At 42.3% G+C, this 12363-nt stretch overlaps 1 protein-coding gene across 7 annotated transcripts in view; it reads left to right on the plus strand.

Moving 5' to 3' along the window:
• The window catches only part of PTK2 (protein tyrosine kinase 2), a 242743-nt gene that overhangs the window by 213639 nt on the left and 16741 nt on the right, over positions 1-12363 (plus strand). For all 7 annotated transcript variants that reach the window (XM_070940302.1, XM_070940305.1, XM_070940306.1 and 4 more), the window contains one exon: positions 10788-10850. In XM_070940302.1, the coding sequence (XP_070796403.1) occupies positions 10788-10850 (63 nt within the window). The remainder of the gene's footprint in view (positions 1-10787; positions 10851-12363) is intronic.

A 12363-nucleotide genomic window follows, 5' to 3' on the forward strand; every position in this document is an offset into this window, starting at 1 on the left:
TGCAGGCTACTTCCTCCGACTGCCGGCTGCCAGCAGTTCGGCAGTTTGATCCGGGCCGGCACAAGGTTGACTCAGCTTTCCATCCTTCCGAGGTCAGTAAAATGAGGATTGTTGGGGGCAAGAGGCTGACTCTGTAAACTGCTTAGAGAGGGGCTGTAAAGCACTGTGAATATAAGTATATAAGTCTTAAGTGCTGTTGCTATTGTGCAGTCAATGCTCTCAGCACACTGGGCTATGCTGTTTGGAATAAATGTTTCCCCCAAGGGGGGAAAAATGTTAATATCAGTGGCGCTTCAAGCAGAGTCATTTATTTTGTTTGTTTGTTTTGTTTTATTAGATTTATATACCGCCCTACTCCCGAAGGACTCAGGGCGGTGAACAGGCACAAAATAAAATACATAGATACAAAAGTTAAAAGACATAATTAAAACCAGATTAAATAATTTAGCCCGAGACAATTAAAAATCCCAATAATTTAAAACAGATTAAAATTTCGATTTAAAAGAATTTTAAAACAGGGGAGAAAATTAGGCCAGGCCGGCTTGCTGGAATAGGAGAGTCTTAAGAGCACGGCGGAAAGTGCGCAGATCCGGGATCCTCCGTATCTCTGGGGGGAGCTCGTTCCAGATAGTGGGTGCCCCCACAGAGAAGGCCCTTCCCCTGGGGGCCGCCAGTCGACATTGTTTAGCTGACGGCACCCGGAGGAGCCCCTGTCTATGATAGTGTACCGGCCGGTGGGAGGCTGTTTGTGGTAGTAGGCGGTCCCGTAAATAACCAGGTCCTAAGCCATGGAGCGCTCTAAAGGTGGTAACCAAAACCTTGAAGCGCACCCAGAAGACCACCGGGAGCCAGTGCAGCTCGCGCAGGAGAGGTCTCACACGGGAGCGCCATGTTGCTCCCATAACCACCTGTGCGGCCGCACTCTGCACCAGTTGGAGCCTCTGGGTGCTCCTCAAGGGGAGCCCCATGTAGAGAGCATTACAGTAGTATTTGGGGCTCGTGCTGCTCATCAGGTTGCTGTCCTGCCAATGCTGGGGTTGAACTTCCCTCTTAAACTGTAGAAGCAAGACATGTTTCCCAGCAGCAGCCAAAACCAGAAAGGAACATTTTCAAAGCCTAAAAGATGCTTAGCGTATTTCCTTAAACCTTAATTTCCATTCTCTCCTTATGGAGAGGAGGGGGAGGCATTGACTTAAGTCAGCACATCAATAAAAATACTGAGTTCGGTTCAGGCCTCAAAAGGAAGCGAGAGATGATTTGGGGCAGGGTGCATTTTCTCCAATGGGTTGCCTGCTTTTTTAAACCTGGCACAGATCAATCTTCATTGGAGTGTATCTTATTTGCAATATATATATTTTTTTTATTTCCGACTATATAAAATACAAAGAAGAGAAGAAAAAGAGAGGAAATGAAAGGAAGGAAAGGGAACAGGAAAAGCGGGTGTAAGATACAAGGGGGAAGAGAACAAAAGAAAGAAAAGGGGGCGTTGACTTCCAACTCTTCTTAGTACAGTACAAGATAAACATACTCCAATCTCCACTTTTTGCTTTTACACATTAATATATACAGTAACTAGCCATTCCTAGAACATCAAATCTTTCTAATCAGCAAAACATTAATACTGATCACCATTGCAAAGATCATAGTTATATCAGGGTCCGAAGAGCTTCCTTTGATTCTCTATATTAGTGTTTTTCAACTACAGGAATTTAAGCACGGATAGTCCTCAATTTATGACAATTGAGCCCAAATGTTTTGTCGTTAAGCGAGACAGTTGATAAGTGAGTTTTGCCCCCATTTTACGACCTTTCTTGCCTCGGTGGTTAAGTGAATCTTTGCAGTTGATAAGGTAATAAGCCGGTGCTTCAGTGAACCTGGCTTCCCCATTGTTGTGGCCCGTACGCGGCCTGTGTAGCTAGTACACAGCTAGTAGCTAGTAGTGAAGTAGTAGCTTGACTTGGCTTGTCAGAGGGTCGCAAAAGTGGATCACGTGACCCCGGGGAACGCACCAACGGTCGTAGATATGAACCAGTTGCCAAGTGTCTGAATTTGGATCACATGATCATGGGGGGGGGGCGCTGCAGAGGTTCGTAACTGTGAAAAACGGTCGTAAGTCACTTTTTTCAGGGCCGTTGTAACTTTGAGTGGTCACTAAACAAACTTTTGTAAATGGAGTACCACCTGTATGCGGATTTCAACTCCCAGGGAATTGAAGTTCAGGCACCTTAAGAGTTGTCCAGGTTGAGAAACATAGCTTTGTATTAAAGATAGCATAAATCAGTGTTTCTCAACCTTGGAAGCTTGAAGATGGGTGGACTTCAACTCCCAGAATCCCCCAGCCAGCAGCGCTGGCTGGGGGATTCTGGGAGTTGAAGTCCACCCATCTTCAAGCTTCCAAGGTTGAGAAACACTGGCATAAATGAATTGTCTGTCGTCTTATCAATGGTGTGGGTGTGTGGCCGTTTGTTTGTGTGTGTTACTATCACTACCCTCACCATTTCTTTGCAGAGTTTTATTTTCAAACATTTCCCACCCACATGCGCTTCAGTGCCCATCCCAGATTTACTGAGGAAGCAATCAACAACAACAACATGGATGGAATTTTTTTTTACGCTAAAGTTGGGTTTTATGATTTTTTCCCCTTTTGAATAAAAAAAAAAAAAAAGAACCAGGGCTTGGTTTTCCCTCCGTTGTGCATTTTTTCCCACTGTGTGAAGGAAAAGCGACATGGAATGCAGTAGAACTATCCAGTTTTTCTTTGTGGAAAGGGGTGGATTACTGCTAATTATATCTTGGACGTCCCCAGAGACTTCAGCTAAACGAAGGCTTGTGAATAGTTCAGTTTTATGGCATTTGCACGGAAGTCACTGCTGTTAGAGGTTGTGCTGCTGTGCAGTTGCCTTTGTGTAACAGAGCATTCTTACCCAAGTGGATTTATCTGGGTTTGTTGCATCTGGAGGCTGTTCAATAGATATATTATATCTACAAGTTGTGCACTGGTTCCATAATATCATATAAAGCAAAAAATGATGACACAACTCCAGAGTTTTTGAGGAAATGTTGTGGTTGTTCATTTTAGTGGGGGGACACTAGCTTCTAGTGGTTCTGTCCATGTTCAGCGTCCTGCTTGGAAAACACACACAAACACACATATAATGGCACAGTGGCTCATTGGTTAAGACACTGGGCTTGTTGGCTAGAAAGCCGGCAGCTTAAGTTCGAGACCCGAGTGCCATGCGATGGGGTGAGCTCCCGTATTCGCCTCAGCTCCTGCCAACCTAGCAATTTGAAAGCATGCAAATGCGAGTAGATAAATAGGTATCACTTCGCTGCAAAAGTAACAGTGCTCTATGCTGGTCACATGACCACAGAAATGTCTTTGGACAGCGTTGGCTCAATGGCCTTGAAATGGAAATGGGCACCATCCCCTAGAGTCAGCCATGACGAGGAGTAAAATCCGCAGGGACTCCTTTTTTTAATATATGCATATACTGTATATGTACATATGTGTGTGTGTCTTTATAATTAGTGTTGCATATCAGTGATTGTAGATGCCATACTTACGCTTTATCATGGGATGATAACACATTAATGCACATATCCCCAGAGAGAATGGCTCCTCACACACATACACACTTCCCAAATCTTTCTTTGCTGGGAACTTTGTGTTGAACTGTATTTTATGAAAGAACCATTCGTTTTATTCTGATATTATCTTCTGTAAACCTTTGCATTCTTTTTTTTTCTTATGTACTTCGCAACTTTGCTGCTCATGGAGCCTTAACATTTTCTGTTATTTCATTAAAAATATATGCGCATGCTGTTCCTTGTGCTAACAGCTTCAAATTTACAAGAGCGTAGAAACAAAACACAAATAACAAGGGGAGCTGGTAATCGAGGAAGCCTACGCAAAAATATTATTTTAAAAAAAGCTAACAGATCGATGGCAGTGCTAGGGCTGCCATGCAGAGAAATTAGTTCATTTCATTGGAAAACTAAACACAGTGTAACCTTGAAGTCTTGACCCTACCCAAAGGTGGGAATAGACCTCCTGTCAGGCCTGGAAGCCATCTTTTGTATTAGGCTTTCAGACCTGCCACATTTACTTCTGTGGAAAATTGGGAGGAGGGATTGTGTAGAGCATGGGGGATATGTAGTCATAATAACATTCCTTTCTCAGGGAGTCAAGGACATTTTGCCCTGCACCTGGAGGGGTGTGACTGGGAGGCATCTCCAGTTGGGACGGTGCTTTGATTGGACCATGCAATGGACATGTGGGTGCTGGGCAGGGACTTGGACTTTCTTTTGGGTGGGGAAAACCTGGAAGCTTTCAGATTCAGGTTTTCCCAGATGTGCCAATATGACATCTCTAATATAAAATGGAACTTTGAGGAAACTCAAGCCTTGGAGTTTTCTTTCGCTAGGGCTGTTACTTGGAACCCTGACACCTACATCTGCAAATGGTCATCCCCTTCGTCTAATTTCTGTAGAGATTCTCAGTCATCCAGGTCATGGTTGTCTCCAAACTGCTTTTTCAGGAGGCAACTGGATTTTCTGGGTTTTTTTTCTTTTGAACGAGAAGCAAAATGTCTGATTTGTTTAGGAGAGGACCACCTGATACAGGGCTGTCAAACTCGCAGCCCGTGAGCTGGATGCATCATGCGCTGCCCACACCCAGTTTAGCAAAGGGGACATGACACCGTCACGTGACACCGTCACGACGCGACTTTGACACCCCTGATCTTGTAGGCGTCTGCCCACGTGGTCCAATCTTCAACAAGTTGCCATCACACAATAGCTCTTTTGTGAATAGATTGGCGGATTCTGCCACTTACCCATACTTTTTGGAGTATAAGATGCACTTTCCCCCCTAAAAGTGGGAGGAAATGTCGGTGTGTCTTATACACCGAATACGGCTATTTTTGGCCTCCCGAAACCCCGCCTCGTGCATCCCATTTTTGCCAAAAATGAGCCTGTTTTTCGCAAAAATGGGACACGCAGAGGGTTTGGGAAGCCTGCAGAGTGCTCCTGGGGGCTGGGGAGGGCAAAAACCAGACGCACGGAGGCCAAAAACTATTTTTTTCATGTTTTCTTCTTTGAAATCTTGGTGCGTTTTATACTCCAGTGTGTCTTATAGTCTGAAAAATACGGTAAATTTATGGATGAGGTTCAGGAGATATCTGTACACCCAATTGTCTGTTCTATCTCTTCTGCTGAATGATGCGAGTGGTCTTCTTTGGCTCAGATTCATGGTGCCCCATCAATTCATGATCCCTCACTTCAGATATCTGCATTTTGTAATAACATCTTTCTGAATTCTGAGTTATCCCTTCCACATTGGATATATGGAAGATGAAAAAGAAGAAGTGGAGTAATTCTTTGGCCTTCTCAGATCAAAACGCTGTTTCCGGTCTTTAATATCGTGGTTTCTGGATCTCATTCTGTTCAGCCACTTGAATGTTGGCTGGATGTATCTGTCTTCTGGTCTTGACAGAAACAGAATGAAGTGTTTTGTGATGACTTAACAAATCAATTTTATTATCACGGAGGTTTTTTTAAAATATATATTATCTGCATTCATCTGATGAACTGGATGCAATCCTATAGTTGTAGGGAGGTAAGGAAAGGGGTGGGGAACATATGAAGGATTGCTTTGCTAACTAGGCGATATGGAAACATTAAAAATTTTTTTTGCAGTAAATGCTTAAAAGCAGAACCAGGAAGAAAAGCAAATAAAGAAGAAGTGGAAGCTGTAAAAAATTGAAATGCCAACGTAGTATTAAGATTGGAACCACATTTTAAAGTATCTTGAATAATTTATGACTTCAGAACCGTTGTAACAATCAGGTTAGTATCAGGGAGTAAATTAGTACAATATGAATTGTAAATCAGAATGAGAGCTAATCAAGGTTTCTGTGTCACCTAAAGATTACATCCGTATTTAACAAATCAAGCAAAAAGCTTAACCTGTTAAAAAGAAAAAATCCAAACTTTATATGTATTACAAGTCTATATGTAGAATTACAGTCCATGGATGGTTCCCAAGTTGAATTAAATTCTGTTTCAGGGTTTTTCTTTTTCAAATTTTATTTTTTGACAATGACGCATAATCCTACAATTTATTTTGGCATTCTATTAAAGAGGGAATTATTTGTGATTTCCAGTAAAAGACTTAAACGTATCCTGGCAACGGTCACCATAAACAAAGCCAATTTGGTATACTTTGTAGTGATATATGGTTTTGGTGCTGTTTAACTTAACTGAAAGACATCTGCTAAGAAAGCGAATTCAGCCTTAAAATTGATTTCATTTTAAAATAGACTGCCTTCCAGAATGGTTGAGCTTTACAACATTGTCCCCAGATCAGGGGTGAAATGCTCCCGGTTCGGACCGAATAGACTGATCCGGTAGCGATGGCGGTGGGTGGTTCGGAGAACCGGTAGCAAAAATCCCTGCCCTCCCCCATGCCCAACTGAGCCGAGCGATCATGAGAGGCTTTTTAAAAAACTTTTAAAAGCATTTTTTCTACAACCTCTTCGGCCGAAAAAAATGCTTTTAAAAGTAAAAAAACCCCAGCCTCTGATGATCGCGCGGCTCAGCTGGGATCGTCAGAGGCTTTTAAAAGCATTTTTTCTACAACTTCTTCGGCCAAAGAGGTTGTAGGAAAAAAATGCTTTTAAAAGCCTCTGACGATCCCAGCTGAGTTGCCTGATCATCAGAGGCTTTTAAAAGCATTTTTTTTTACAACCTCTTCGGCCGAAGAGGTTATAGAAAAAATGCTTTTAAAAGTAAAAGAAAAAAAAAAGTTGGCCACGGCCACCCAGTCACATTAACCCCCCAAGCCACGCCCACAGAACCGGTAGTAACATATTTTACATTTCACAACTGCCCCAGATTCTAAAAAAACCAAGACTTTTGCGATCTACTTGGGTCATTGAGAATTATATGGCATAAACACTTTTGTTGTTGTTATATTACATTTCCAAAAGTTTCTAGAATATGAATGATCTGTTTTGTTAATCATCAGGGGGGTAATAGTTCAGTGTAAAATATCTTGGTAAAATTTAATATTTATCTTCCACCCCTTTGTGGTGGTAAATTTAATATTTATTTTCCAGTGATACCTCTCATTGTTACACATTAATTATTCTGTTTTAATGGTGCATCCATTCAAAAACCGCATTAGCTCTTCCATCACGATTTCTTGAAGTTGAAAAGTTTGGGAAGATTTAAACCTGTGTCTAAATCCATTCTCAGCCATGTAAGCTGAGATTGGGCGATTTTGGGCCCATCGATCTCAACCTACTGAGTAGATGTTGGAGATGATCCCAACAATATGAAGGGAAATCCCACGGAAGCCACCTTCAGCTCCTGGAGAAATGACAGGAAATAAACCTAATAAATATCGTTGAGCCACGGACTGTATACATTGAGTGCCATCTGGCAACCCCACCAACTGTGGCTGGTCCCACTCCTGCAGGAGGAGGTTTGCGCATAAATAGACTGACGCACTTTCAAACTTCCTTGTAAAGCAAGGATCCCCAACTTTACGACTTGTGGACTTTGACTCTCAGAATCCCTCAGCTAGCATGTCGTAAAATTGTCAATTTGGAGACTCCTGTTGCAAAGGACTGGAGAGCCATTTGAATGTCTGGCAAATCAGTCATTTATGAACAGATGAGCAAGAGATAGAATATCCCAGAGGTGCTTTTTCAGGAAGCAACTGGACTTCCTTGTTTTTCTTTTGAAGGCATTTCGCTTCTCACCCAAGAAACTTCTTCAGCTTTGACAGGATGGTGGGGAATGAAAGGATTTATATTCCTTGCAGAGAGTTGGTAATCTGCATTCTTTTAGAGCAGGGCTGTCAAACTCCCAGCCCGCTGGCCGGATGCATCATGTGGTGATGCCGTGAGTTTGACACCGTGTTTTAGAGGGTTGTTGAAGCCCTTGGAGGTTTATCTCTGTCCTCAGGGTCACCTGAGTGGTGCAAATGGTTCCTGTAGTCTGCAATTTTTCCTCTGGAAATCCATTCCTACTCCAACACCATTCCAAGGGAGTTCATCCCAAATTGCATAGCTAAAAGTCTGTAGAGATTCTCAGTCATCCAAGAAACAAGCACCTTTGGGAGAACCATGACCTGGATGACTGAGGATCTCTACAGACTTTAAGAGATAGAGTAAATTCTCTGTATGGGTCAGTGGGGGGGTTCAAATTTTTTTACGACCGGTTCTGTGGGCTTGGCTTGGTGGGCGTGGCAAAATCCCCATTTCCTCCCGATCAGCTGGGACTTGGGAGGCAGAGAATAGATGGGGGCAGAGCCAGTCAGAATTTTTACTACCGGTTCTCCGAACTACTCAAAATTTCCGCTACCGGTTCTCCCGAACTGGCCAGAACCTGCTGAAACCCACCTCTGATATGGGTGCTGAGCAGGGGATAGTTCCTGGTTTTTTCCTGCAGAGGCAGTAGATTGAACGGTAAGCAAAGTTTTTGACTAAACACCAAATGGAGCTCTGTGGTTGAATCAGGAATTAGGTTGGGTCCTTGTGGTTCCAAATCCAGAAAAAAAAAAACAATTTAGTACAAGAAATAATGTACACATGTTCAACCGGTTCTTCTTGATACTTTTAATTTGCACTTAAATTAGGCCAATCTTCAACAAAAACTTCTAACAATATGAAGCCTATTCTTATTACAACATACGTTTTGATGGACTAGGCTTTGTTTCAGTGGTTCTATAAAGCGTTGCCTCAAAATACACACCCATCCACCTCTGACCATTTGACTGTCAAGTCTGCAAACAGAATAGCCAGCAGGGAAAGGAAAGGCAAGCGGTGATAGCTGGTATCACTATCTAGAGAGAATGGTAATTGGTAACACAGGTAGTTGGGTGTGATACAGATATTCTTAGGATGGTAAGGTGATTTTAAAAACGATGACCCAGATATTTTAACAATTTGCAGATTAGGTAGGTAGGTAGGTAGATTTGGATAGATAGATAGATATAGTCCTAGTAGTATACCTCCAGGATTTAGCCTACCCCGACACATATGGGTGACATATAATAGAATTAGAACAACTCATGGGGTGTGTGCTGACTCCCTGTATAAATGGGGAAAGACACCTTCAGCACAATGTGATTGCGGGGCCCCTCGACAGACTATCCAGCACATAGTGAGGGAATGCCCTAACAGAAGGTATCCAGGAGATTCTAGGGACTTCCTCTGCATAACAACGACAGCTACTGACTGGATCTCCAAACTCGACATTAAACTTTGAAATGTTATTTCTGTTTTCCTTTAAGGTTTTCTTACTGCTTTTTTATTGTTTTAATTGTTTTTAACCTGTAAAAATGAACTGTTTTAATACTGTGTGTGACCAGCCATACGCTAAATAAATAAATAAGATATAGTTTGATAGATTTGTCTAGCTAGATTGATAAATAGATTTACATTGATAGATTGATAATTTGTACAGATCAGTGGTGGGTGGCTCCCGGTTCTGTCCGGTTTTATAGAACTGGTAATACAGCCAGCGGGAGGCTCTGCCCACCTGCCACGACGTCATCATGGGTCATCTGTGCATGTGCAGAAGTTTCTGCGCATGCGCGTGTGCTCCCACTGCGAACCAGTAGAAAAGATAAGTAGAACCCACCTCTGGTATAGATAGATAAATTTATGTAGACAGATAATTGAGATAGATAGATTTGTATAGGTAGATTTGTGTAGATAGATTTAGATTGATAGATTTATACTGTATATAGGTAGATTTGTGTAGATAGAGTTGTATAGGTAGATTTGTGTAGAGATTTAGATTGATAGATTTGTGTAGATAGAGTTGTGTAAGATGGATGGATGGATGGATGAATTGATGGCTAGAGATAGACAGACAGACAGACAGACAGACAGAAATAACTATCACAACTGTTATTTTTCTTGGTTTGGAAAGTTTTTTGTTTAGTTTTGCATATTACTCTATTCAGTATCAGAAGATGGGGATGATCCCTAAGACATCAGGGTGAACTCATGAACAGAGTCCTTCTTTTCTAATGTTGAAGTTCCAAGAAGACTGTCCCTCTCTGGCTTCTCCAAAGAGTTAATAACAACGAGACTTCCTTCCTTCCTTCCTCCTCCTCCTAAACCAGGGCAATGTTGGGCGCAGACAGTCTTCCTCCTAACGTTCTCGGTCTCTGTGCTTTTAGAGAGCCTGAGCAATTGGCCCCGTTCGTTCGGGAAGCTTGGCGAGGGAGCCAAGTACATTTAAGCCTTCCTCAAGCAGGAAACAGGAATTAATGCGCAGCGTTTCTCATCCTGTGGTTGAAACTTTTGCTGCTAGGAAGAAGCGGCAGCCGTGCGGAGCTGCTCCTGCTGCTGCTGCTGCTCTTCCTCCTCCCGAGAGAATTAAAAATGCAGGTTTTCCAATGTTGTCTTGGGGAAATGGTACTCTCAATATTTATCTCAAAGCCTTTATTACGTGCAAGCAAACAGTGGGTGGATAGAACGGTTTTTGGGGGGTTTTTTTTTGCTGGGGTGGAAGTCTTGAGAAGGTTTGGTGGCAGAGTTTTGCAAAAACCAGTCGTGGCGGGGGGAAAAAACAACATTGGGATATAAAGAAGAGGAATGTAATAACATCTCTCTTACTCAAAGCCTACTCCCCACCCCCCCCTTCCTCCCTCTAAGCAGCGTTTCCTTTGCTTCTGCTAACAATTCTCATTCCTCAGCTCTCTGACCGGCCATGCTCTTGATCCAAAACCCCTGATCCAAAACCACGTTTCTTTTCTCTTCCTTTAGAAACCCGACGTGAGGCTGTCCAGAGGGAGCATTGATCGAGAGGACGGAAGTCTCCAGGGTCCGGTAAGCACACCCTCCCATCCATTAAACAAAATGCTGCTTTTGATTTTTTTTTTTTTTCACTTTTCTCGTTTTATTCATTTATAATATGGCATGCAAAAAGAATACAAAAGCAAATATATTAGGGAAATTAGAGAAGGAAAAAGGGGGAAGTGGATAGTGGGGGAAAGCAAAGGAAAAAAGGGAGAGAGAGAAAAAGGCACTGACTTCCAACTCCTTTGGTGCAGTAAAATAAGGCGTTAAGACAGTGTTTCTCAACCTTGGTAGCTTGAAGATGGGTGGACTTCAACTCCCAGAATCCCCCAGCCAGCAGCGCTGGCTGGGGGATTCTGGGAGTTGAAGTCCACCCACCTTCAAGCTTCCAAGGTTGAGAAACACTGCGTTAAGATCTACCCTCAACTTTTTACTTTTACATAATGATAGAAACCCGCCATTTCTATAACAACAAATTTTATCTGATCGGTAAAACCCGAAATCAAAGTTTCATTTTTTCCCCCCACCTCAAGCACAAAAGCCAGAAGCGGTTACCAAGTAGAAATGAAAGTATTTGTATTTTTTGTTTCTTTAATCAAAGCAGTCAATTTGGCCATCTCTGCTAACTCCATCAGTTTTTATAGCCATTCATCCATTGTGGGGATCGAGGTGACCTTCCATTTCTGTGCGTAGAGTGGTCTTTGCTGCTTTTGATTTTTCTCCATGGGGGATGAGCTTCCCCTTCCCATCTGCTTTCAGGAGATGAATTCCAATTCCCTTCAGAAATAGGATTATATTTCCCCGAAACGCTTCCGGATGCTCGGCTGTTCCCCACAACTCACCTGGAGTAACTCACCTGGATCCGAGGCACACATTTTGTGGCTTGCTCAATTTTCAGGGATCGGAAGGAAAGTGAAGAAAATCTTCTGGCTTTGGCTCTATGTAGCTTGTTTTAGCAGGCAAGCCGTGGTTTGTTAGTAGATAATTATGCTGGTCTATGATGATAATGAACATTTGTTTTGTTAGTACAGACTTAACGACCACAGTTGAGCTCAAATTTTTTTGTTGCTAAGTGAAACATTAGTGAAATGAATTTTGCCCCATTTTATAACCTTTTGTGCCATAATTGTTAAGTGACTCATTGCAGTTGTTAAAGTTAGTCACACAGTTGTTAAGGGAACCTGGCTTCCCTCTTGTCAGAAGGCCCCAAAAGGGGATCACATGATCCCTGGCACACGGCAGCCATCATAAACACGAGTTGGCTGCCAAGCATCCGAATTTTGTTCATGTGACCCTGGGGAGGCTGCAACGGTCGTAAGTGTGAAAAATGGTCATAAATCACTTTGGTCAGTGCCATTTTAACTTTGAATGGTCACTAAATGAACTGTTGTAAGTCGAGGACTGCCTGTAGATAATGCTAAGCAGATCTCTGGCGTTTTGTTTGTTTATTTATTTATTTATTTATTTATTTATTTATTTATTTATTTATTTATTTATTTATTTATTAAACTTCTATACCCAGGAAGGCTCTCGAAAAGAAACA

The sequence above is a fragment of the Pituophis catenifer genome, unplaced genomic scaffold, assembly GCF_029215685.1.
Source record: "Pituophis catenifer annectens isolate HBS135680 unplaced genomic scaffold, rPitCat1.0.hap2 SCAF_3, whole genome shotgun sequence".
NCBI lineage: Eukaryota > Metazoa > Chordata > Lepidosauria > Squamata > Colubridae > Pituophis > Pituophis catenifer.